The sequence below is a fragment of the Misgurnus anguillicaudatus genome, chromosome 10, assembly GCF_027580225.2.
Source record: "Misgurnus anguillicaudatus chromosome 10, ASM2758022v2, whole genome shotgun sequence".
NCBI classification, from domain to species: Eukaryota; Metazoa; Chordata; class Actinopteri; order Cypriniformes; family Cobitidae; genus Misgurnus; species Misgurnus anguillicaudatus.
The window spans coordinates 26,533,732-26,560,909 of record NC_073346.2 but is presented as its reverse complement, the minus strand read 5'-3'; the positions used below and the strand labels follow the sequence as shown (position 1 = coordinate 26,560,909).

The window sequence follows — 27,178 nt, the reverse complement described above, 5'->3', positions numbered from 1 at the left end:
GATACTCTAAATGACCTCCCTGAGAGGTAAGACCTGAACCGTAGCCTTGAGGGTCGACAGGAGGATGTGGGGATTGACAATGTCAACAGTGGCAAATAGATCCAGTAGGATCAGTACAGATTGTTTGCCCTTGTCTGCTTTAAAGCTTCCATGACTGAGAGCAGCGCAGTTTCAGTGTAGTGACCACTCTTGAAACCAGACTGGTTGCTGTCTAGGAGGATATTTTGTGTGAAGGAGGAAAGCTGGTCTAAAACCACACACCTCAAGAGTCTTTGCAATGAAGGCAAGGAGAGATACCGGTCTGTAGTTTTCTAACATTGCAGGATTAATTGTGGGTTAATTGGGTTAACTCCTTAATGAATGAGTTAGAATATTTTAAGGGCTTCCTGTCTGCCTTGGACGGCATGTTGAAAATTACACCTTTTTAGTGGTCAAAGTTTGGTAAACTTTTAGTATGTTATTATGGACACCTAATACTACAAAAACAGCTGAGAAACCTTTTGTTAGAAATTTTTTAGGGTTAGGTGTTTTTTTCATATATGCAGCCGCCTATTTAGTGAGGGGAAAATAAGAGCGTTCAGGTGACAAAAACTGGACATGCAGGTTTGAAGAGGGGAAAACCATGCAACTGTGAAGAAGCAATGCCATTGGCAATAATCATCCACTGTCTGCTCTCATTGCTGTCAGGGCTGACGTTACACACAAATAACAATGAACCATTGACTCATCATCTTTCTTAAGACATATATAGAACTGATGCAACATTTCTATTGCTCAGATGTTGCATGTTTGAGTACCCTTCTCATATTTCAAGTTGAGAAAGAAGCATTAGGCCTGTGGCAAAGAGAGTCATTAGGACAAATGAAGAGAGAAATGAGCCAAAAATAAAAAAAGATGAGTAATTTGACACTAGGCAGGTGTCTGGAAGGATTTGCTTCCTGCAACATACTGTACCTGATGCTTGTGGATTCAATAAGAATGTAAGTTTGTTGTTTCATACTCATTTTTGTGATACACTGTTTAGTACATAAAATCATCCAACATAATGTAAAGAACAATCTGAGAAAATATAACCTTCATATCTTTAATATTGACTGAGTAACACTATGTCAAAGATTGAAATGTGAAACCAATGATGGAAATCAAACTCTAATCTCATATTTGGATTATGAGACTTTAGCCTGAATTTAACATATAGGAGAGATTTATCTAAATTATTAAAATTAAAACAGCTCAAAATAACAGTTTCTAGTAGTTAATGAAAGGAATATAATGGGTTGTGATTCATTTATTTGGCTATACAAAAACTAAAACAATTATAAATACAATTACATACAGTATAAACCAACGGAACATTTTTTTTTCTAAAGTTCTTATTCATAATAAACATCATCATGAGTTCATATATAGTCTTTTCTTGATCTAGATGACAACATCTCATATCTTAAATCTGATGGTGGACCGCTGATCTTTTAATTCCTGGTATTGTTTACATTTAAGTCACTGTTTGTTTTTCTTTTTGTGCAGAAACATTAGGTGCATTCTCAGCAGATACGAGTTGAGGATTGGATATGATATAGACTGGCTTCGTTTCATTAACACCCATGACGTTTTCAGCACTTCTGCAGGCATATTCGTATACATTTTTCAGAAAAGCATCTCTGGTATTGTGCTCTTTTTTAAAAATAATTATGTAACATTTCGGCAAGAAGTGGCAGCTTAATATTCCATAGTTGGATATAAGAATAACAACCATCTCCACAGCTGGTAAGTATTTGCCACTTGTGGTAACGTGCACAGGTATAAAAATAACACAGGCCATGAGATAAATGAGCATACCGAACGTAATGAACTTTGCTTCGTTGTATTTTTGCGGAAGTTTCCTGCCTTTGTAAGCGAAAGAAAAACACACTAGCGCCAATAAAATGATGTATGCCAGCATGACCCCAAATGCCACGTTTGAGCCCTCGTTACACTTTATCAGAATGATTTTGGGGCTAGGCACCTTGTCTTTATATGGGCTGTGCAAGATCAGCCAAATGGTGCAAATGATGACTTGCACCCCCGTGCAGACGCAGATGATCACGTACGGCTTGTAAAGCCTGGTCACATGCTCCCTCAACTCCAAGTTCATCTGAAAAGCCAGGAGGATCTTCAAGGACTTGACCAAAATGCATGAGACGCACAGCGTGAAACTCAGGCCGAAGACCACCTGCCTCACCTTACACGACATGTTGCACGGTTCACCCACGAAGAAGACAACGCTGACGAAACTGCCCAGTAGGGAAACAAGGATCAGATGACAGAGAGGTCCACCTGCTGCCTTTACCACAGGAGAGTTTCTCTGATAGATGAAGAGCGCAGAGATCAAGAAGAGGAAGAGGACGCCCAAACCAGCCAAGGTCAAGAGCACTACAGCTAACCAACTATTCCACTCAAAGTACTCATAAGTCTTGGGGTTACACTTGGAGCTTCCAGAGTCTGACCACTCATCTGTTTCACATGAGTAGCACTGGACCATATCTGAAATGCAATAATCAAGCATTTATTCATATGTTGAGATAAAATAGGGTTAACATTGAAATGCAATCCGAAAAGTTTTAAACTTGCAAAGATGCAATACATAAGCATACATGTGACCATGCACTCTAAAAATATCTGGGTTATTTATTATGTCTGTGAAATCCACACTGCAAAAATAACTCAACATTTTTAGAGTGCAGGTTAAAGTCTTATAATTGAATTAGAAGATAAGAAGCATCAAAGTTTCAAATTCAGTCATTGATTTCCATCTTTTACATGGTCTTACTCAGTCAAATTAAAATAAATCAAGGTTTTATTTTCACAGAATGTTCTTTACATGATGATTTTATATACAATATAAATATTAAGAATAAAACCAGAAAATACAGGAAATGTGTATGTAGTATTAAAAACAGTATAAAATATAAGCTGCGTGTCAAGTTTTTAGTGTAAACTCCCCTTCAACTTGAGCAATAGCAGGAAACTGAAGAATCTCTTAAACCATAATGAAATGAAACAATTATTTCTATCTTAAAAAAAGAGTGACAAATAAATATAGATGGACATTAAAACTTTGCTAAAACAACAAAGCTGGTGATGGTGGCCTACTTTTGCACAGTAATGTGTGTGTATATATACATATATTTATAATTTGTTTGGGCAACAAGGAACTTGCCTGTGTTGTTGGAGTAATAATTTTCTGCGCAATTGATGCATTCGTAGCAACAAGTGTGCTGACCTTCGGCTGTTTTCTTAAACTCTCCTGGCTGACAGCTGTTTGAGCATTTAGATATCACATTCTGAGAAGAAAAAGAGTAATTAAGATACTACAGTATATAAAACTCTAAAACTATTATTATTAGTAGTATATAAAACAGACATATCACCTCAAAAGCACTTAGATTCTGGGGTATATAGGTGAAATTGGCAGTGGTTATATTGTATTCAGCTATTTTAACAATTTTATTCAATCCATTTTCTTGCCATAAGACGACATCATATCCCAAATCAATGTCGCCGCTTGTACTGTACTTGTAATTTGCCCCCTCCATTTCAATAGTGATGTTTTTCATCTGTTCAAGGAGCTGAAACAAAAAACATTTGTGATGTGTTTATACATGTTTTTTTTTTCAGAAAAATAATAATCATTAAAAATAATTTAAGTTTTAATCTGGCTAATGGTGTGGTGAAGGAGCTGCCAGGGATGGATATCTGTTGCATTCTTGCATTGGCGTTTCCCACATAGTTCAGCCACAGCTTTTGCAACACTACTGACAGCCAGCTGAATGCTAAAGACTATCTCCGGATTAGTATTTTCCAGGAGTTTCTGTACCGCCACTGTAATATTTCCTACATCCGGATTTTCTAAAAACTTCTTCAGAAATGAATTCAGATTTTCTTCATCCTCAAACTGTAAATCCTTAAGGAACTTCTTGAACGATGTAACATTCCTACTCTTGAAGGTAAACCCAAGTACATCTCCGATATCTGTGAGGTTCACTTCTTCAAGAATATTTGTAGACATCGACCAACTATCGCTGGCCACCCACACCCTCCTATAAGAAGCTTTACCATACAAACCTTTGAATAAGAGTTTCATTTGAGAAGATTTAGCAAAGGAGACCACCACTTTAACTTTAGGGTTATTTAAAATGGTGTTCACCATCTGGTTGATCAAGGTGTTAAGTTTTTGTTTATCCGCAAGCGAGCTCGGGAGGATTTCCTTGAAGGCAACGCAAATTCCCTCCTGTGCGGCCTGGGCAACAAAGCTTTCCATTGCAGAACGCCCGTAGTCTCCGTCTGTAGTAATAATTCCAACCCAGTTCCAGTTTCTGTCCTTCAACAGTTTGACCATGGCACTGGTCTGGTGCTCATCACTGGGGACAGTCCTCATAAAAGCAGGAAAACGACTTTTGTCACTTAGAATAATGGCAGTCGATGCGTAACTAATCTGCAACAGGTACACAGATGACAATTGATTTAATCGTATTACCTCAGGCCAGTTTTCCGGAGCTTTACTGAAACAAGAGAGCTTACCTGTGGAATTAGTAGAAGGTTAAGTTCCCTTGCCATTGCAATGGAGATTTCAGAAGAAGAGGCCCCAATTATAGCCATGGTGGGTTTGTCACCTTGAGAAGAGTTTGGCGCTACATCACAAGCTGAGGACGACCGTGTAAAATCCTGGAGGGCCCAAAGTGTAGTGGTAACATCAGAACATGTGTCTTGAATGCGATACCCTAGAGTAATGTTCAAATTACTCAGCATAGGGGATCTGTTGGCCATTTCAACAGCATGAATCATAGCTAAGGGCTGAGTTAGACCTCTTGTGTAAAATCTAAAGAGAAACAAAATATGTGCAGAGGTGACTCAACCTGGATCCTTCAGATTTTACTATTCAATCTTGCAATGACTAGAAATAAGGGAAAATGTCAAACCTGGACCCTCAAAATAAAATATAAATCAAGATTTAAGGGGACCAACTATAATATCTGGAAAAAAAGAAAGCCCAATCTCCATTTGTTAGACCTTTATGGCTGAATCCTGTACAGTGAGCACTCACCCGCTGCAGTTATAACGTTGGGGTGGTGAGATGCTGTATAAGTTCATGTTGTTGTCCTCCACCGCCTCATGGATGGGAAAAAGCCCTCCGATGATGATGTCTCCTGGAGCCGTGGATTCTGGAAAGCTGGGTTTTGTCAGAGAGGCTTCTGTCACTTCCTTAAGCCGAGAGAACATCAGAAAGAGATTCATCAAAACCAAATGATACATCATTGCTTCAGGCTGTTACAGCCCAAGTTAACCTGGATGAATGACTGATCCTTTCAAACATCTTTGTTTATAATGCACAAACTGCTTCTTTCATGCAGGCTAGAATGAAAAAAACATAAACATATACACAATACCTCCCACAACGTTTCCAAGTCCCACCCCCTTAGATGTCTCCTGTAAACCAAGACTTTGGCTGATTATGGATTGAATCATGCAATCGCATAATCACGTTTTTCTGGAGGGACTGGTAAACCAGGTGAAAAAAAAACAATGCCAACAATTGTCTAAACAAAAGAAAATGTTGCTTTGCAGCATTGTTGCTTGACATACACTGAGTACCATTTTTTCATGCAGGGCTGTGCCCACCACTGAGATCATCATAGTGTGTAATAACAGTCATGAAAAAACTTTCTTATAGGGCTTACTGCATACTGTACAACCCCTCTATCTGGCTGCCTCAATCAGCAGTCTAAAAGTGCTCTTCAATGTCAAAATGATGTGATGGCCAATCAAATCAAATCAAGCCTGATGATTCAACTGTTTCTGCCCGCATTTCAGCATACCTGGGTGACATCTCACTCTGGATAAAGGATCACCATTTGCAGGTAAACCTGGTAAAGACAAAACTGCTTGTGATATTGACTTACCCTAAGATAAAACACAACCTTTCCATTCAACTAGGTTCTTTGACCATAATGCCTTCCAAGACACCCAGAAACCTGTGAGTGGTAATTGATGATCAGCTTCATGGATCATGTTGCCAGCACCACCCGCACCTGTAGATTCATCCTTTACATTAGGATAATTAAACCTTCCTATCCGAGCATTCCTAGTCAAGGTTCTTTCCTGTCTATACTTGTCTATTACAATGTGCTATTGGCTGGACTCTCAGCCTGCACAACCAAATCTTTACAGATGATCCAGAATGCAGCGACAAGAGGGGTCTTTAATAGGCAAAGAGGGTGCACGTCACTCCTTTGTCAGGTTGTACTGGCTTTCCATATTAGCTTGCATCAAATTCAAATATCTGCTCCTGGCCATTAAAACCACCACTGGGTTAGCACCAATATACCTTTACTCAATAATATAGACTTATTTATCCTCTAGATTCCTGTACTCTGCCGATGAGCGACGTTTTGTGGTGCCATCCCAAAATAACGTATTCTCTGGATCTGTTCCACATCTGTTGGTTGTAACAAGATCTGCTGATTCTGTAGCCATCTTTAAGAATCGGCTAAAACCCATCTCTTTTACCAAAACCTCACATACAGAGTTTTATATTCTTTTTCTATCTTTGTCTTTTCTGTTCTTAAAACAACACTTGTCTATGCTATGTTAGGCTTGATGAGACTAGTTTTAGTGGACTTATGTATTGCTGTTTTTGTGTTGTTCTAACTGCGTCTATTGTTTACCTCATTAGTAAGTTGCTTTGGATAAAAGCATCTGCTAATTGACTAAAAGTAAATGTAAGGAGTTATTGTTTACAGAGCCAGAACACGAGATACAAACTAGAGCGAGTTTGTCTGCGCGATGCTTTAGGTTGCTAGCGGTGGTGAAAGAGCAACACCTGATGTAAGTAGCTAAACCACTTCTTTAAGCCTGGAACATCTCAAGGTGGTGGAACAACAGCAGGGACGTCTCGCTGACACTGCTGCTTCTGGACGTAGGATCTCTGTTTACTTCATTATCTGTCCCTTCTGGATAGCCAAAGCCAAAAGCTCCCTCTTCCTCCGCCTCTGCCTGATCCTTCAGTGCCGTTTTTAGATCACAGCTGGTAGTGCCCAGCAACTTCAGAAACCTTTGGATAGATGCTCCAATATAACCAATCTCCACTGGGAAGGTATGAGCCCTCCACCCAGCTTAAAGGCCTGCAGCTGCCAGCTCTGTATACTTCTCTTTTTCCTCTCATACGGAGCCTCCAGCCCTTCTTCTCATGTAAAGTCAATTCAACCAATAGCACTGTCTTAGTAGGGGTGGACCAGAGGAATCATGGTCGGCTGTAAGGAGGTAATGTGATCTCAATTTGGAACTTCAGCTGATAGCTGAGATCAGCTACCATGCTCCACTTCCCTCCGTGACAAGAGAAACCACCCCTTCGAGACCCTATTTTAGCCCTCTTCTTCTTGTCTGCTGAAGTGGATCCATGGCTGGGATGTTGCCTTATTTGCCTCCAGCCTGCATGTCTCCAGAATTTCAGTAAGCTTGCGCAGAACCTGATAGTGGTGCCATCTGTAGCGGCCCTGGGTCAATGCTGCCTTGTACCCAGAGAAGATATGCTTGAGGTTTGGAATCAGGGAGGGGCAAAGTTGACAGTTCTTCTCGAATCTGTACCACAAGTGAAGGTTCTGGTAATTGGGAAGGGTGTTACGTAGCCCTTGTGAGGAAGCTAAGCCTTTTTTTGGGCATCATCCAAATTTCAGCCATGTTATCTTCCTGTTTATAGCTTTCCAGGTTGTTCATCTGCCCTGCAAGTGCACAACCTTGTAGCAATCCACTCTTCCTCCATTTTCAACACTTCTGTGATCACCAAACCATATCAGTAATGACAAAGTATTCAGGTGCACAACTATTGTACAGATTATTTTTTTAAATGCCCGATCGGTTTGAATGGGCATGACGCCTCTGGATTTGACCACGAAGACCTTTCACTACAGCGATACTTTATGGCTGTGTCTGAAATCACCTTGTTCACTGTTGCCTTCATTACTTCACTAACTGCACACGTGACAGTGTGAATGAAAACGAGTGGGCGAATTGCAAATTGAAAAGTGCGCTGAAAGAGCTGTGGGTGCCATTTTGTGCCAAGAAGCGGGAATTCATTTGGCAAGAATTTCACTAGAAGCCGAAGAGCAGACACTTTGGATGCTGTTTTGGTAAAGGCCACTAGGTAGCGCTTCGGCACCACAGCCGCCATTTTGTAGTGAAAATGCCGACTGGACAACAGCACAGTTGCACAGAGACAGACAGAATTACAATGAAAGAGAAGTCAAGTGAAATAAAAGAAAGTGTGACATGAAGAAGTGCAAAAATTCACTCATCCACATGGTTATACTCTTTATACGGATCAGAATCACATACACACCCAAATCTCACAGCCAAATCAAGCTCAATAGAATTCATCAGTACATTTTATGACAATTACAGTAAATGTTGTATTGTCTTATATGGTTTATCCCTTACGAAAATTAACTATGGTTTAATTGTGGTAAAAGTGTAGTAACCATGTTTTTTGGTGTATTGATTACTAGCAGCAAAACTATGGTTTTACTACACTAACCATGGTTATTTTGTGGGTACCATGGTTTTAGTACAGTAGGCTAAACATGTTTTTTTGATTGTGTCTGTAATAAAACCATGGTTAATTTTCCTAAGGGATGCTATCAGTTGTGAAATCCAAACATTAAGTACTACCTCTGTGTTTGTGAAGTGCTTTCATTTATATTTTAGCTGGTGCATGGTAGATGTTATATTTGGATCCTACAATTTCATATTAGTAAGGGTTTCAGCCAACTGTTTAGGACCTCCACAAGATGGCAGTAGGGTAGCTTTTTTATCTCTGTGTGGCTCATGAAAACCCTGCACCACTGTTTTGTTTGACCTCGAATGACAGTAATAATAATAAAAAACAATGTCATGGCAATTAAGGCCCTTCATGTCAGGAACTGTCCACCTGGTCGCTCTATCACGACCAAGCAAGACAGTGGGGAACGAACCCAATCGCAGACGAGGTTGGGGAACATGAAACAAGACTTTAATGAATGACAAACACAAAGCAAAAACCCACGATGGGGAAAACAGTACTAGAAATAATATAAACTAGACAGGACTGACTTCTAACAAACAAAACTGGACTCAACCCAAACACGGACTTGACACAAACCGATCGACACAATCCGTGGAGACCTAACAGACAACAATCTCAAGGACATGACATGATATACATTTAAATACACAACGCATGAGCACAGGATGCTAGACAACAGGGCTTTTTATAAGGGAACAAATCAAGAGGGAACAGTGGAAATTAATCAAGCATTGATGGGAGAGCTAACGAGGAGACGAGGGGGTGGGGACACAAACGAGACACTGCAGCACACAGACCAAACAAAGGCCATGTGCTACAACACAAAACATGGGTACCACCACAATCCTGCCACATGACTATAAACAACTATGAATTACAATGACTGGAGGGCAGGATCGTGACACTTCATTTTAGTGAATTCAATCCAACATCACACAGTGACATAATAGAGGTTTTTGAGCTGCTATGTGTGCAAGTTCTGTCCCTTTTTCTAATCCCTTTACACAAAGTGAGGTCCATAAAAATATTTCTGTTTAGTTTGACCAAATGGATCACAATTGGAATAAATTGGAACGCTTTATAAATGTGTGACTGACTGTCAATGTCCCTCTTTGGGCGAGATTGAGTTCTTGCAGAGCCAAGAGAACCGTAGGTTTCAGGCCTTGTTTTCTCTATCCATCCTGCCTGGAGTCTCCTCCTCCTCTCTGTAGCGCAGGTTTTACTCCAGAAACAGGGCACCTTATAGCTGCTCTCACCAGAAATGATGCCGAGCCCATCCAATTAATCTTCTATTTACAACCTGCCCATCTTCCAAGCGGAGAATGGCAAAGCTCAGAGCTTTTAGTTTATAAAACCTCCAACTTTTCTTATTCTTGTTGTTGTTATTATTAGACATTGGCACTGGTGTTCTGTTAGGTAAACTTTACTCCATGTCCCTTCAGAAATGTGAAGCTATCTCGTCAATCTGCAATCGTGTGCAACAAGTGCACAGCCTTCAGCTCTGACATTTCTCTTCTCGTGTGGAGTATACATGCTTCTATGCAAATGAATATGTGTGGCAAAAACCACAAGGGTCTGACGTGGTGTTTGGCGAGACAGAATGTATTTATTTGGATTGATATGACTGCGTGCCATCACACCTACTGTTTGTTAACAAACAAGCATGTATCCCAAGGGCACGCCATGCCTCTAGTACACTATTTACTTTCATGTGACATTTACTAGAATAGCCGGACCTCTGATACAGAAGATACAGAAGTGTATTTATTGTGCTGTTTAAAGTAACTGCTCTGGCAGGGTCCGGCTGTTCAGAAACCAGCTTGCAGACCGTTCCCCTGTCACCCGCTTTACTGATGCTGTTAAAGCGTCCCTGAAAACTTTGCATGCAGTTATTTAAGCGTGGTCACACGATCACCAAGATTACATAAGCATATCATTGTCTTATTTATTTAACCTTTATTTAACCAGGAAAGATCCCATTGAGTTACAGTAACTCTTCTTGCAGGGAGACCTAGCCAACACTGGCGGCCAAAAGTTTCAATACATAAAAGACAGGACATAAATTACATAAAACACCACAAATCTCTATACATAGACTATACATACTAGAAAAAAAAAACAAAATGTCATTATACTTAACATCAGCAAATACAAACAATTGTATAAGACACCAAAAGCTGACTTTAAAAGGTGTTTAAAAGTATTAATAGATGAAAGTGATACTACATTTAAGGTGTTTTGGAGTTCTTTCCAGACTTTTGGTGTATATGATGAGAAAGCTTTTTTTTACTGTTCTTGTCGGTGGAATAATTCTTCACAGTATTAATTGAAAAGTATTTTGTTACATCGGGTTGTTTCTGATCTCATCAGAACATGTTTGTTTTGCCACTGGTTTTCGTTTTGTTAATGTTTGACATTATAGAAAATGTTCAGTTTAAATAGTAATTTGTATATTATATATACATTCAAGACACAAGGAAATGTTTCTGGGTTAGGGGTTTGATGTCCAGTGAAAAATACTTATTTTATGTTGCAAAATGTAAGCTTTTTCTTGATTGGCCTCTACTTACATTTCTTTTTTGTCTAATTCTCATTTATTTATTTTCTTTTTTTTAACACCTCAATTGAATTTACTGGCAAGGAAATTACTTTTGTAATATAAACCTGTGTATGGCAGAAGTTGCTGGCGATTTTTTACTTCCTCATTTCACCCATACCTGTAATTGTTTTACATTGATCTATAGATAAAAAAGAATTATAACAATGGGAAGTCCATATATTTACAAAACATTGAAAATGTAAAATTAAACTTTATTAAGCACATTCAATCGTGTATGTTTTCTGTTTGGGTTGCTTTTTCGCATTAGAGAAAAATACATTTGTGTTAAGTTACCATTGGTACACATTTACAGTATAGAGGAGGTCATTGCTTTCCTCAAGGACAAATGTTGATATTTTGTGAAGCTGTGTAGAAAAATAAACAGGAAAATAAAATGTTCTGTTACACATTCAGATATCAGGTGTACTGTGATGAAAATGTGGTTTGTTTCTTATTTCTCTCCTTGACGTATACCTCAATGACATTATTTTTAACCATTGGTGGCGGTTAAAGGGCAGACATCAAACGTCGCTGTTTTCATTCATGTCTGATTCATCTCCTGGTGGGGTTGCAAACAAGTGTGACCGTCTCGACAAAGATAAGAGTCGTGCCATAAGAGACAAAGCACGTCTGTTTTGCTTCTTTGGAAATCCAAATGAGCTATGAAGAATTTTCAATTGTATCTTAACAATCAAATATATCGTCTGGGAAGTTTAAAAGGTTTTCTGTGATAAGTAAAAAATATTTTATTTGTTTTAAATAAAAAACATAAAAAGTAAATTAATATTTAAAATGCCATGACATTAAAAATGTATCCTAAATTATATTCTTGTAACTCTTGTACTCTTTTTTGTACATTCTTTAATATAAATAAAAACGTTAATATGACAAAATCTGATAATCAGATATACATTTTTGACTAATATTTTAATATTTAGTCATATATTCTTAATCTCATATTTATGTAAAAAAAGAAAATTCAAAACTGCAACTGTATCCACAGTTCTTGAACTTCACATTGTGCATGACCATCTTGGTTTAGTTTCTGTGACTTCCTTTGATGAACATGTTTTCTGGGTTTCAATTTACATTTTCCTAGGAGTTATATGTTTGCAGATCTCAAATATGTCTCTACAAATATTTAACTATGGGATTGTCAACTAGCAACATTAGCCGACAGGTAAATAGTTGCAAATCTACACATTTTAGTGTTATATTGCATAACATTATATCCAAGTATATTTTAGGGAGGGGAAAATAAAAGCGTTCAGGTGACAAAAACTGGACATGCAGGTTTGAAGAGGGGAAAACCATGGAAACTGTAAAACATGGCATGCCATTGGCAATAATCATCCACTGTCTGCTCTCATTGCTGTCAGGGCTGACATTACACACAAATAACAATGAAGCATTGACTTATCATCTTTCTTAAGACATATTTAAAACCGATGCAAAAATTCTATTGCTCTGCATGTTGCGTGTTTGAGCACCATTCTCATATTTCAACTTCAATTCAAGCATTCAAGTCTGTTATACACTCATGGCCGTTAAAAGCATTCACACTTTGTCTTTAATACAGCAAATACAACCTTATTGTACAGTGTTAACCAAATATTTAGGTTACTGGATCATATGTTTGTGTCTTATAAAAGGGTTTGTGACAGTTCATTACAAGTGTGATGACAGTACTGGATAAATGGCCACTGGGACTCTCGCTGTTTCTCTCATAGTGTCACCGAAGCATTAGGCCTGTGGCAAAGAGAGACATTATGACACATGAAGAGAGAAATGAGCAAACAAAATAAAAATAAGTTAAGTAACTTGACACGAGACAGGTGTCTGGAAGGATATGCTGCCTGCAACATACTGTTCCTGATGCTTGTGGATTTAGTTTGGCATGAAACATAAAATGTTCTTTGTTTTAGATTTTTCTGTTGAACTTGATATGTGTTTAAGAACTCATTTTTATCCCTGACTTCAAGTACAATAAATATTTAAAACCTGTCTAGTGAGTAAAATGACAGATTCTTGCACATTTTATTTAGACTTTTAATGAAAAATAATCTTTACCAGCCATTTGAGATGCATTATGAAATCATTTACACATTTGTACACATTTTTATCTGTAATAAATTATATATACTCATTTTTGTAATACACTGTTCACTACATAAAATCATTGTAAATTCTGAGGAAATATAACCTTCATATATTTTATATTGACTTAGTAACACTTAAAGATTGAAATGTAAAATTAATGATGGAAATCAAACTTATATACAATGTAATTATTTAAATGATTTAAATTAAGCTTCAAATAAAAACATGGTTAAGTTTAATGACGGAATATGATGGGTTGTGATTCAGTGTTTTTACACATTTATTTGGCTATACTAAAGCTAAACAAACTAAAACAGTTATAAATAAAGTTATTATATACAGTATAAACACACAAAACAATGATTTTGTTTGCTTTCTTTTTTTAAAACATCATCATGAGTTCATAGTCTTTTCTTGATCTAAAGATGCCAACATCTCATATCTTGGCATTGTGTACATTTAAGTCACTGTTTATTTTTCTTTTTGTGCAGGAACATTAGGTGCATTCTCAGCAGATACGAGTTGAGGATTGGATATGATATAGACTGGCTTAGTTTCACTTAAACCTCTGATGTTTTGAGAACTTTTGTTGGCATATTCGTATACATTCTTTAGAAAAGCATCTCTGGTATTGTGCTCTTTTTTAAAAATGATTATGTAACATTTTGGCATGAATTGGCAGGTTAATATTCCATAGTTGGATATAAGAATAACGACCATCTCCACAGCTGGTAAGTATTTGCCACTTGTGGTAACTTGCACAGGTATAAATATAACCCAGGCCATGAGATAAATGAGCATACCGAACGTAATGAACTTTGCTTCGTTGTATTTCTGTGGAAGTTTCCTGCCTTTGTAAGCAAAAGTGAAACACACTAGCGCCAATAAAATGATGTATGACAGCATGACCCCAAAAGCCACGTTTGAGCCCTCGTTACAATTTATTAGATTGACTTTGGGGCTAGGCACCTTGTCTTTATAAGGGCTGTGCAAGATCAGCCAAAGGGTGCAAATGATGACCTGCACCCCCGTGCAGACGCAGATGATCACGTACGGCTTGTAAAGCCTGGTCACATGTTCCCTCAACTCCAAGTTCATTTGAAAAGCCAGGAGGATCTTCAAAGACTTAACCAGGATGCATGAGACGCACAGCGTGAAACTCAGGCCGAAGACCACCTGCCTCACCTTACACGTCATGTTGCACGGTTCACCCACGAAGAAGACAACGCTGACGAAACTTCCCAGTAGGGAAACAAGGATCAGATGACAGAGTGGTCCACCTGCTGCCTTTACCACAGGAGAGTTCCTCTGATAGATGAAGAGCGCAGAGATCAAGAAGAGGAAGAGGACGCCCAAAGCAGCCAAGGTCAAGAGCACTATAGCTAACCCATTATTCCACTCAAAGTACTCATAAGTCTTGGGGTTACACTTGGTGCTTCGAATGTCTGACCACTCGTCTGCTTCACATGAGTAGCACTCGACCATGTCTGTAATGCAATAATCAAGCATTTATTCATATGTTGAGATAAAATAGGCTTAACATTGAAATGAAATCCGAACATTGAATCTTAAGCCATAATTACAATGCCAAGTGGTATTGAGGTGTATATATTTACTGTATACAGACTGTTAAAAGCTGTTTTATTTTCACAGAATGTTCTTTACATACAGGTGCTGGTCATATAATTAGAATATCATCAAAAATTTGATTTATTTCACTAATTCTATTCAAAAAGTGAAACTTGTATATTATATTCATTACATTCATTACACACAGACTCATATATTTTAAATGTTTATTTATTTTCATTTTGCTAATTATAACTGACAACTAAGGAAAATCTCAAATTCAGTATCTCAGAAAATTTGAATATTGTGAAAAGGTTCACTTTTGAAGACACCTGACTTCACAGTTGTCCAAAAGACGACCATTGACACCTTCCACAAGGAAGGCAAGACACAAAAGGTCATTGCAAACGAAGCTGGCTGTTTACAGAGCTCTGTGTCCAAGCACATTAATAGAGAGGCGAAGGGAAGGAAAAGATGTGGTAGAAAAATGTGTACAAGCAATAGGGATAACCGCACCTTGGAGAGGATTGTCAAACAAAACCTATTCAAAAATGTGGGGGAAATTCACAAAGAGTGGACTGCAGCTGGAGTCAGTGCTTCAGGAACCATTACGCACAGACGTATGCAAGACATGGGTTTCAGCTGTCAAGCCACTCTTGAACAACAGACAAGAGTGCAGTAATTGCTGCAGTAATTCAGGCAAATGAAGCTCCAACGAAGTATTAAGGGCTGTACATGTTCATACTTTTTATGTCCATATTTTTCAGTTGGCACAGATTTGTAAAAATCCTTTCTTTGTATTGCTCTTAAGTAATATTCTAATTTTCTGAAATACTGAATTTGGGATTTTCCTTAGTTGTCAGTTATATCATTAAAATCAAAAGAAATAAACATTTGAAATATATCAGTCTGCGTGTAATGAATTTTATAATATGCAAGTTTCAGGTTTTGAATAAATCAACTTTTTGATGATATTCTAATTATATGACCAGCACCTCTATATATATATTTACGTATATATCTTTTATATGCAAAACAGTAAACCATAAACAAAGACTAGCTGGGTTTCCACAGCCAGGGTCAAAACAAAATGTAACGAGATCAGTGTTTTTAATATTAAATTATTAAAGGAATAGTCTACTCATTTTCAATATTAAAATATGTTATTACCTTAACTAAGAATTGTTGATACATCCCTCTATCATCTGTGTGCGTGCACGTAAGCGCTGGAGCGCGCTGCGATGCTTCGATAGCATTTAGCTTAGCCCCATTCATTCAATGGTACCATTTAGAGATAAAGTTAGAAGTGACCAAACACATCAACGTTTTTTCCTATTTAAGACAAGTAGTTATACGAGCAAGTTTGGTGGTACAAAATAAAACGTAGCGCTTTTCTAAGCGGATTTAAAAGAGGAACTATATTTTATGGCGTAATAGCACTTTTGGGAGTACTTCGACTTGCCGGAAAAGTCCGCTCCCCTTCTCCCTCTCATAATGGGAGAGGGAGGGTGTTACTGCGCCGAGTCGAAGTACTCCCATAAGTGCTATTACGCCATAAAATATAGTTCCTCTTTTAAATCCGCTTAGAAAAGTGCTACGTTTTATTTTGTACCACCAAACTTGCTCGTATAACTACTCGTCTTAAATAGGAAAAATGTTGATGTGTTTGGTCACTTCTAACTTTATCTCTAAATGGTACCATTGAATGAACGGGGCTAAATGAATGGGGCTAAATGCTATCGAAGCGTCGCAGCGCGCTCCAGTGCTTACGTGCACGCACACAGATGACAGAGGGATGTATCAACAATTCTTAGTTAAGGTAATAACATATTTTAATATTGAAAATGAGTAGACTATTCCTTTAACACAGAAAAGTTTATAAATAATATATGAAATATCTAAATACTTGGTGCCTATAGAAGACAGTTAGTTCTGAAAATTGTTTTGATTTTATTTTGTGTACATATATTGTATTTTCTGTTTGTAGCTTAATAAAAGAGTGAAAAATAAATATGGATGGACATTAAAACTTTGATACAAAACAAAGATGGTGGCCTAAGACTTATATATATAGGAACTTGCCTGTGTTGTTGGAGTAATAGTTTATTGAGCAATTGATGCATTCGTAACAACAAGTGTGCTGGCCTTCGGCTGTTTTCTTAAACTCTCCTGGCTGACAGCTGTTCGAGCATTTCGATATCACATTCTGAGAAAATAAAGAGTTATTAAAATACTACAGTATATAAAACTCTAAAACTATCATTATTAGTAGTATAATGCAGACATATCACCTCAAAAACACTTAGATTCTGGTGTATATAGGTGAAACTGGCATTGAATAGATCGTATTCAGCTATTTTGACAGTTTTATTCAATTCCTTTTCTTGCCACAACAAGACATCATATCCCAAATTAATGTCGCCGCTTGTACTGAACTTGTAATTCACCCCCTCCATCTCAATGGTGATGTTTTTCATCTGTTCAAGGAGCTGAAAAAAAACATTTGTGACGTGTTAATACTTTTCTGAAAAAAACTAATTTAAAAGAATTTGAGTTTTAATTTGGCTGACGGTGTGGTGAAGTACCTGCCAGGGATGGATATCTGTTGCATTCTTGCATTGGCGTTTCCCACATAGTTCAGCCACAGCTTTTGCAACAACATTGACAGCCAGCTGAATGCTGAAGACCATGTCCGGGTTAGTATTTTCTAGGAGTTTCTGTACCGCCACTGTAATATTTCCTATATTCGGATCTTCTAAAAATTTCTTCAGAAATGAATTTATATTTTCTTCATTTCTAAACTGTAAATCCTTAAGGAACTGTTTGAACGATGTAACGTTCCCACTCTTGAAGGTAAACCCGAGTACATCTCCGATATCTGTGAGATTCACTTCTTCAAGAATATTTGTAGCAGTCGACCAATTATCGCTGGCCACCCACACCCTCCTATCAGAAACGTTACCATACAAACCCTTGAATAAGTCTTTCATTTGAGAAGATTTAGCAAAGGAGACCACCACTTTAACTTTAGGGTTATTGACAATAGAGTTCACCGTCTGGTTGATCGAGGTGTTAAGTTTTTGTTTATCCCCAAGTGAGTCGGGTAGGATTTTTTTAAAGGCAACGCAAATTCCCTCCTGTGCGGCCTGGGTAACAAAGCTTTCCATAGCAGAACGCCCGTAGTCTCCGTCTGTAGTAATAATTCCAACCCAGTTCCAGTTTCTGTCCTTCAACAGTTTGACCATGGCTCTGGTTTGGTACTCGTCATTAGGGACAGTCCTCATGAAAGCAGGAAAACGACTTTTGTCACTTAGAATGATGGCCGTCGATGCGTAACTAATCTGCAACAGGTACACAGATAACAAGTGAATGAATCGTATTACCTCAGGCCAGTTTTTCAAGAGCTTTACTGAAACAAGAGAGCTTACCTGTGGAATTAGTAGAAGATTAAGTTCCCTGGCAATTGCAATGGAGATTTCCGAGGAAGAGGCCCCAATTATAGCCATGGTGGGTTTGTCACTTTGAGAAGAGTTTGTTGCTACATCACAGGCTGAGGACGACTGTGTAAAATCCTGGACGGCCCAAAGTGCAGTGGTAACATCAGAACATGTGTCTTGAATGCGATACCCTAGAGTAATGTTCAAATTACTCAGCATAGGGGATCTGTTGGCCATTTCAACAGCATGAATCATAACTAAGGGCTGAGTTAATCCTCTTGCGTAAAGGCTGGAGAGAAACAAAATTGTGCAGAGGTGACTCGACCTGGATCCTTCAGATTTTATTATGCAATGTTGCAATGACTAGAAATAAGGGAAAATGTGAAACATGGGCCCTCAAAATAAAATATAAATCAAGATTCTACGTAACCAACTAAAATCTGAAAAAAAATATTCAGATTTGTTAGAGTGGCTGAATCCTGTACAGTGAGATCTCACCTGCTGCAGTTAGAACGCTGGGGTGGAGAGATGCTGTATACGTTCGTGTTGTCCTCCACCGCCTCATGGATGGGAAAAAGCCCTCCGATGATGATGTCTCCTGGAGCCGTGGCTTCTGGAAAGCTGGGTTTTGTCAGAGAGGCTTCTGTCACTTCCTCCAACCAAGAGAACATCAGAAAGAGATTCATCAAAACCAAATAAGACATCATTGCTTTAGGCTGTTACAGCCCAAGTTCACCTGGTTGACTGACAGGTTCTTTCACACATCTTTGTTTATAATGCACAAACTGCTTCCTTCATGCAAGCTTCTGGAAGGAAAAAACATAGACACAATACCTCCCACAACTTTTCAAAGTCCCACCCCCTAAACATCTAAGCAGGTGTCTTCCTGTAAAACAGGTGAAATTAAACCAATGCCAACAATTGTCTTAACAAAAGAAAACAAAACAAATGCTCAACATACAATGAAAAGTGTCCAGGAAAAACAACAAAGTTTAACAACTTCTTGAGGGTTTGCTGCACATATTAAACTATACAACAACTCCACTTAAGAAAAACTGTAGTACATTTTAATATTTACTAGCAAACTGTAATCAAATGTAGGTATATTCACCTAATAATAATGTATAATTTTTATTATTATTATTGTGAATTGATAAATTGTGATCATTGATAATAAATAGCATCAGTCGGCCTACCCAGCAAACAATGACCTGGCGGTCCGCCGGCGGTTTTTGGGTGGCACGAAGTCAGCGGCTTGACGCGGTCGGACCACCGCCGGGGCACCTTCGGCAAACCGACCAACGTAAAAAAGCTGTCGGTCTGCCGGCGTTTCTTGGGTGGCAAGCCACCAGCGGCTTGCCCCTGCTGGACCACCGTTGGTACACCAGTGGCAAACCGCCCCAGCAAACAATGACCTGGCGGTTCGCCGGCGGTTTTTGGGTGGCACAAAGTCAGCAGCTTGACGCGGTCGGACCACCGTCGGGGCACCTTCGGCAAACCGACCAACGTAAAAAAGCTGTCTGTCTCCCGGCGTTTCTTGGGTGGCAAGCCACCAGCGGCTTGCCCCTGCTGGACCACCGTTGGTACACCAGTGGCAAACTGCTAGTTTTCTACTGAAACTAAGAATTATAAAAATCTTAAGAAAATACATGAAAAGCAATATGAGACTGCATATAGGGCTTATTTAACGAAATGCATACATATTTTTTTAATATTTCAGTTTAAAAGAATTTTAAGGATAGAATAAAAAATGAGAGATAGTGTTTAATACAATATAGTCCACGTGCAGGCGTGGTAATTTGGACATTTATAGACAACAAAACGAGTTTGTGATTTCATAATCATTTTAGGAGATTTTAAATTGTTGTAGTGATTATGTCAATGTGTGAATTTGCCATGACGCGTGTGCTGTGCGCGCCGAACACGTGCCCTTTTTGGCTTGTTCGACTTCATGCGGCGCTGCAAGAACCGACAGCTGTATGACGTCAAAGTACCGCGAGAACGATTCGAGAACTCATACGAAGTGTAATTTCGTCTCGCTCTCACGGCACTTTAATGTCATCCGTCTGTCAATTCTAGCGGGGCCGCAGGCAGGAAGTCGAACAGCCTTCTTTCTCAATACGGATTACCATGAGGTTTTGATTAAGTTAAATCATATGGGAATCAAGGGAAGAGTGTTTACATGGATTAAGGAATTTTTGTCAGAGAGATCAATAATAGTAAGGATAAATGGGGTGACAAGTGAGCGGTATCAGGTAGAAAATGGTATTCCGCAAGGGAGTATTATCAGTCCTCTATATTGTTCTCCATCATGATTAATGACATTTTTAAGGAAGTAGAGAATTTTGTAGATGTAGCATTGTTTGCAGATGATGGTACATTATGGAAAAGAGGGAGGAATGTGGAATTTGTGATGAATAAGATTCAGCAAGCAGTTGATGTAGTGGATAATTGGGCTATTAGATGGGGTTTTAGGATCTCAATGGATAAAACCAAAATAATGTTTTTTTCAAGAAAGAAACTGGCCAAGGAAATAAAAGTGAAACTTTCTGCTAATGAGTTAGAAAGGGTTGATTCCTTTAAATACTTGGGCATATGGTTTGATCAAAGATTGACATGGGCAATGCATATTCAAAAAATAATTGATAAGTGCAAAAAAGTAATAAATGTAATGAGGTGTTTGTGCGGAGTTGAGTGGGGAGCAAGTAGACATGCTTTAAGAACAATTTATACAGGTTTGATCAGGTCTATATTTGATTATGGTTGCTTAATATATGGATCTGCAGCCAAAACATGGCTGAACAAGTTGGATGTGATCCAAAATCAGGCGTTGAGATTATGCTGTGGTGCTGTCGAAACCACGCCAGTGACAGCAGTCCAGGTGGAGATGGGAGAAATGCCTCTTCACCTTAGAAGAGATCAGCTAGCCCTTGTGTATTGAGCAAACTTGAGAGGTCATAATGAAAAACATATGAGTCAATCAGTGCTGAAGCAATGTCAAGAGCGTGGAAACGCTCAAGTCAGAAGTTTTGGTTGGGTCATCAATGATAAAGTAAATGAAATGAGGATTAATGAGTTAAAAATAAGTCCTACTGTAGCGTTGCCAGTTAATCCACCATGGGTTTTTAAAGAGATGTCCATTGATTTGGGACTATTAGAAGAAAAGCAAGAAAATGACATAGACAAATACAGGGTGCAGAACTATTTAATGGAGAGGTATAGGGAGGATTTAATTATATATACAGATGCATCTAAACGGACGGATTCAAGAATGGGGGTTGCTTATGTTATCCCTAAATTAAAAATTGAAGTGGGTAAAAGAATCAGTGATGATTTAGCCGTTTACACAGCAGAGTTGATTGCTGTGTGGCTATAGCTTTGATTTGGGTGGATGTCAATTGGCCTAGGAAGGCAATAATTGCTTCAGATTCCAGTTCAGCCTTAATTAGTATCAAAACGTTTTAGTCAAACTCAAGGCAGGGCATTGTATATGATATTCTAAAAGTGGCAAACAATCTGGTGAGGTCAGGAATTGATGTAACTCTTGTATGGGTACCAGCTCATATAGGAGTTGTAGGAAATGAGTCAGCAGATAAATACACTAAGCAAGCAGCTGGAAAGCCTAACATAGATATTGAGGTAAATTACAGTAAAGCAGAAATTAAAAGTATGGTTAAAAACAAAATGAAGGGAAAATGGCAAACATTATGGGACAGTGGGCAGACTGGAAGACAGTACTATAGTATACAGAACAAAGTGGGAAAGGGCAGAAATACGAACAGAAGTAAGGAGGAGGAGGATGTATTTTCAAGAATGAGATATGGTCACACACGATTAAACAATACACTGGTAATAATGAAGAAGCATGTTGATGGCAACTGTCAATTTTGCGGTAATTCAGAAACAATAGAGCATGTTATTTTACACTGTATTAAATATCAGGATGAAAGACAAAGATTAATAGCACAATTGCAAGGTGAACACATGAGGTTAAATTTACAGGACATTTTACAAATAAGCTCAGGTGGAATTTGTTTTAAGTATGTAATTGAATTTTTGAGGAAAACAGGATTAATTAAAAGAATTTAGATTGATTTTGTTTTGTTTGAGTGTTGTGTATATATATATATATATATATATATATATATATATATATATATATATATATATATATATATATATATATTTTTTTTTTTTTTTTTTGCATATTTGTCTCATATTTTGAAAGGATTAGACTCTAGTACCACACTCCAGTCCAGATGGTGGCGGTAATGCACTATTAAAGTTAGTTGCCAACCGCCATTAAAACGGAAGAAGAAGAAGATTACCATGAGGTGGGACTGACGAAGCTCGTCTTTCACGGGTTTCTTTATTGTTTTCAGGTAAGTTTAGTCCCTCAAAATACACAAATAATACACACAACTATTATTGACACGTAACAGAAACGCTTGTGTTGAATATTTACTTAATAGAAATGTTTTTTTGTCTTCGAGAAAGTCTGATAGCATGTGGACGCTTTTCATAAGTGAAAATGTTATGGTGACTATAGCTTTTGCATTGTTTATTAAGTTTTGGCTTTTTAAAAAGCAACTTCGTGTGTTGATGAGATGATGTGATAGGTTTGTTCAGGTTGTCAATGCATTATTGGAAGTAACTTAGACTACTTTGTTTAGCCTAAAATATGCAATGTACTGCACAGTTAAACGGTGAAAAAACTTTCATATAGCGTGAGTATTTGGTGAAACTAGTACAAACACGTGTTATCGTGAACATACATATACAAAAAGTTGTTATTTTATTTTAGGAGTGACCAAAATAACCTCTATAATAGAAGAAAAGCTGAAGATTTCAAAATTTTCTGAAAGGAGCCACAGACAGAGATGTAAACTCAGGCAGGTTGAGAGCATATTAACTCACTTTTTTCCACAACATATTACCATGCATCTTGTAATTTTTCTGCGTTTATAGCAGTTATTCCAGGAAGGTTTTAACATCCAAACGTGAGTGGCACCATATGAGCAATATTAAATAAACAAGTAAACCTAAAAACATAGATTCTGTTATATTTTGTATACTTTAATTTTCTTTTCAGTGTTTCACATCCTTTTAATCAATATTGATTGCTTTGTGACAAATTGCATGTTATGTTTGTAGATTTTCCATGCTGATATCCGTGCAGCAGAGTCGAAGCAGACCTGTCAGAAACCATCTCTAAGGTGCTGTGAATCTCATAACTAGTAAGTACAACCTCAAACTAATACATTGCAGTTTACAGGTTTAAGGTTGTGGTTTATTTATAAAGTGCATCCAATTTCATTGGTAAAAAACAATGTTAATTTTGTGTATTTGGTATAATATGCAATGTGTTTGCGTGGTGTACGGTTAAAAACACATACATTTTTATAGCTTTAGATTTCCTCCCTTCCTCAAACGCATTGATTTTGTACAGAACTTATCGATCTGAAATGCGCTGTGTCCCTGATTGGCCAGCTAATATGTACGTTGTGATTGGCCTGAATATGTCTGACGTCAGCCGGAAATGTGACGCTCCTGTTTGAAGGATTCGGTCACAATGCAATGCTGACAGGAGTTAATGTGTAGGCTATGAGTAAAAGCGGGAGCAATTATAGAGACAGCGCATTATTTGAAAACCACGCCCACCGGGGGAAAACAATCCAACCGTCTCAATTTACTTTATATTGCATTTCTGGCTTATAACCAAAAATCAAAACAATGCCTGAAAGCTGCTGCGTGACAGAGTCTACAGCTAACACGCTGAAAAACCTAGAAATACAGGCCTTTCAGGAGACAAAAGTGAATCGCTGATTATGTTTCCCTTCAGTGGGCAACTGGGCATAGTTCTATTTGTAGTAGTACTATGACAAGTTGCCTGTATCCAGTTTTGTGTCTTTGAAACGCTAGGTTTTTTTGTGTCAACAGCTTATAAAATCTTATTTCTGGGTTTTTGGCTTGTTAGCTCAAGCCTGGTCCAACCAGACTCTCGTACATTCATTTCATTTGTACAGGGAGCCTGGCCACGCTCCATTGCAAAGTGTTACTTCCATTAAGGGGGGTCTTCTGTTGAAGTTTAAAACTATTGGATCTGCCCAGAGTCACTCAGGATCTGCCATAGGCAATTGTTAACGTGTGGTCATGACGTATGTCATGCGCCAAAGCCGGCTGGAAACAACAAGTTTGAATAATCAGACCAACAAAACTTAGCAAACATTGTTCTTGCTCCGGCTTTAACTTCTGTATATTCTGCAGTTTTGCAACAACGGACTAAATAGCTTTTCTCACGTCTTCCTCCGCTGCCATTACTGAATTACAACTCAAACTGACGCACGACCTCTGTTCGCTGATTGGTCCTGCAGATTTTTACAGGAGAAAACAAAACTGTACACAGCAGTCCCAGACATTGTACTTAATGAAAACTAAGCGGCAGCACGTAGGTGGGCGGAGCCAGGCTATGTTAGCTCCACACCCTGTCGCGCAGCAGCTTTTAGGCATTGTTGTGGTATTTGTTATAAGCCAGAAATGACATGGAGGTTCAGGCAGCCTCACGCAATACAAAGTCATTGTTACTCATTGTTTATGCATATCGTTAACATGTACTAATACATACTTACACACCAAAGTAAATGTAAAATCATGAGTCGGACCGTAATTGCTCTTTAATAAAATACAATAAAAAGGCTTTTTCACATTTTACTCCTAAATTCTCCCATGCAGTCTAAATCTAGAAAAAAACACTACTTCTAAGACAAGCATTCACATACACTAAGACATCTTATGACCTTGTTCTTCAGTAATTAAATAATAAAATGCGCAAATGAGCTTTTGCTTGAAATAATATGAACAGCAGCAATCCTAATCCTCCTCATTTTGCTTTTCTGTTTTTGTCCATCAGGATACACATCATAAGATAACTAGAGCTTACGGCTCTGTTTGGATCCAGCCTCACTTGTGAAGACTTCAGATGACGTAAACACTCACAAAGACATTATATGATGGCATCTATAGATGGACATACACAACTGCCAAATGTAACATGTTGTAATTACTGCACCAAAGCGCAACCCTACAGATTTTCAACCCACTTAATATTGTTACAAATACAATATATGTTTATATTAGAAAAAATATTCTTTAGCTAATTTTAATGATTTATTTCCCTTTATTTGTCCACAACACTCTGCCAAAATGATGTTTTGCATCATCCAAATATTATTAATGTACATATTACAGACATTGTAACAACACAAAGTGGGTTGAAAAAGTTTCTTCTTCTAAGTGCAGTAACTACGCAAACAGTAAAACCGAGAAAAAAGTTCTTAAATTTCTTTTACACCAGCCAGTCAAACTTGTTACTGCAATTTTGGCAAACACATTTCTCTGATGGGACAAAATTAAACCAGGACACTTTGTCACAAGACAACAGATCTCACATAGCCCATTTCAACCTTTAACTCAATTTTGACCAAATGCATAGTTACTGCGCTTTGGCTTTGTTGGACAGTATAGACCAGTTCAAATGATGTAAACAACACTGGTCCAGAAACACTTCCTGTTACAGTATGTGACAGTTATTTTTTTTATTTCACATATATTATTATCTTTAAGATGTTTGTTTAACTTCAGTTAATTCAGGTTTATATGTTCTGTTGGTTTATTTTATCCCAACGTTTATCTAGTGTTAAAAAACTGAAACAGGAAGTGCTTCTGGACCAGTGTTGTTTACATCTTTTGAAATGGTCTATTGTAGTATTATAGTAATGCTGGAGTGAAACCATGGTAACCATATATTTTTAAATCATGGTAAAGTTTGTGGTTACTAAAATGTAGTACTATAAACCTATGCTGTTGTAAGAGAATGTTTATTCTTTATTATTGTTGTGAAACCATGGTTGATTTTATATTTACCATGTGTTACTGCAAATGATGGTAAAATCATGGATAACTTTGCATGGGTACAGAAAGGTGTAAACTGGTTGTTTTTATTTGGAAGTCATGTTGGTTTTAATGCATGTGATAATAAATGTATATGCATTTGAATATTTATTCTGTTTACTGACAATAATAAATTTGCAGTTGCTGATGTAAATTGTTTATTATTGTGTTGAAAGACATTTGGTTAGCGTGATTAAACAATTATGAACCACGGACCGACCGTGGGCAGCTAGCAACCATTACCGGTATAAACCAGCGGACCTTTGCGGCTGCCGCTGGTGGTCCGCTGGAAAAACGATGGGTAAAACTCCGGCGAGCCGCTGGCGGCATCCGCCGGCGGACCGCCGCTCGTCCGCTGGCCTTGTGTTAGCTGGGGCAGCGGTCCAACAGCGGACCTCCGACCTCTGCGGCTGCCGCTGGTGGTCCGCTGGAAAAACGATGGGCAAAACTCCGGCGAGCCGCTGGCGGCATCCGCCGGTGGACCGCCGCTGGTCCGCTGGTCTTATGTTATCTGGGGCAGCGGTCCGACAGCGGACCTCCGTCGAAAAAGTAGCGGCTGCCGCTGGTGGTCCGGGGGAAAAACGTTGGGTAAAACTCCGGCGAGCCGGGTACGGCATCCGCCAGTGGACCGCCAACTTTGCCGCCGGTGGTCCGCCGGTGGACCGCTGACCTTATGTTTGCTGGGTAGTTACGTTTGTTCCACAAAAGCCGTTTGTTTATGTTGTTACTGCTGAAACCGTCTGGTTCTCAAACTGGGAGATGGTGCCAGGGGGCCCTGGACATTTTATAAAATACAATTTATCATAAATTCTGTGTAATAAAAAATAACGGTGATAACCAGTTTGAGAGAGTTTATGTCATGAGGGGGATGGAGGCGCACGGCGTAAAGAACTACTGAGATAAACGATACGACATATTTTATTGCTT

General features: G+C 38.3%; 2 protein-coding genes and 1 long non-coding RNA gene across 4 annotated transcripts; 1 reads left to right on the top strand and 2 right to left on the bottom strand.

Moving 5' to 3' along the window:
- Window positions 1–1,281: 1,281 nt before the first annotated feature.
- LOC129447650 (G-protein coupled receptor family C group 6 member A-like) lies at window positions 1,282–5,411 on the bottom strand. Its single transcript, XM_073872269.1, has 6 exons — window positions 5,084–5,411; window positions 4,561–4,858; window positions 3,722–4,474; window positions 3,411–3,611; window positions 3,200–3,323; window positions 1,282–2,523 (listed from the first exon to the last, which is right to left on the bottom strand). Exons 1-6 carry the CDS (start codon window positions 5,293–5,295, stop codon window positions 1,496–1,498), a joined length of 2,616 nt encoding a protein of 871 aa, XP_073728370.1. The 5' UTR covers window positions 5,296–5,411; the 3' UTR covers window positions 1,282–1,495.
- A 7,853-nt stretch (window positions 5,412–13,264) lies between these two features.
- On the bottom strand, window positions 13,265–19,483 carry LOC129449147 (G-protein coupled receptor family C group 6 member A). Its single transcript, XM_055211918.2, has 6 exons — window positions 18,800–19,483; window positions 18,293–18,590; window positions 17,450–18,205; window positions 17,156–17,353; window positions 16,947–17,070; window positions 13,265–14,782 (listed from the first exon to the last, which is right to left on the bottom strand). Exons 1-6 carry the CDS (start codon window positions 19,006–19,008, stop codon window positions 13,767–13,769), a joined length of 2,601 nt encoding a protein of 866 aa, XP_055067893.2. The 5' UTR covers window positions 19,009–19,483; the 3' UTR covers window positions 13,265–13,766.
- Window positions 19,484–22,532: 3,049 nt separating this feature from the next.
- On the top strand, window positions 22,533–26,766 carry LOC129427625 (uncharacterized). 2 transcript variants are annotated; one of them, XR_012371572.1, is made up of 4 exons: window positions 22,533–22,683; window positions 23,106–23,193; window positions 23,456–23,538; window positions 25,212–26,766. It is a non-coding gene; the product is annotated as an uncharacterized lncRNA (long non-coding RNA). The 2 variants fall into 2 exon arrangements; XR_008638694.2 differs by lacking the exon at window positions 23,106–23,193 and having other exon boundaries at window positions 22,538–22,683; window positions 25,212–26,764.
- Window positions 26,767–27,178: the final 412 nt, after the last annotated feature.

Excerpts from the sequence above, each read along its gene's own strand:
- LOC129447650 (XM_073872269.1), bottom strand. The coding sequence starts at position 5,295 with ATGATGTATCATTTGGTTTTGATGAATCTCTTTCTGATGTTCTCTCGG. Across the intron at positions 4,859-5,083 it reads CAACGTTATAACTGCAGCGG|ATTTTACACAAGAGGTCTAA; the intron begins GTGAGTGCTCAC and ends GTTTCTCTTTAG. Across the intron at positions 3,324-3,410 it reads AGAATCTAAGTGCTTTTGAG|AATGTGATATCTAAATGCTC; the intron begins GTGATATGTCTG and ends TTTTCTTCTCAG.
- LOC129449147 (XM_055211918.2), bottom strand. The coding sequence starts at position 19,008 with ATGATGTCTTATTTGGTTTTGATGAATCTCTTTCTGATGTTCTCTTGG. Across the intron at positions 17,354-17,449 it reads CAGATATCCATCCCTGGCAG|CTCCTTGAACAGATGAAAAA; the intron begins GTACTTCACCAC and ends GTTTTTTTTCAG. Across the intron at positions 14,783-16,946 it reads CTATTACTCCAACAACACAG|ACATGGTCGAGTGCTACTCA; the intron begins GCAAGTTCCTAT and ends ATTGCATTACAG.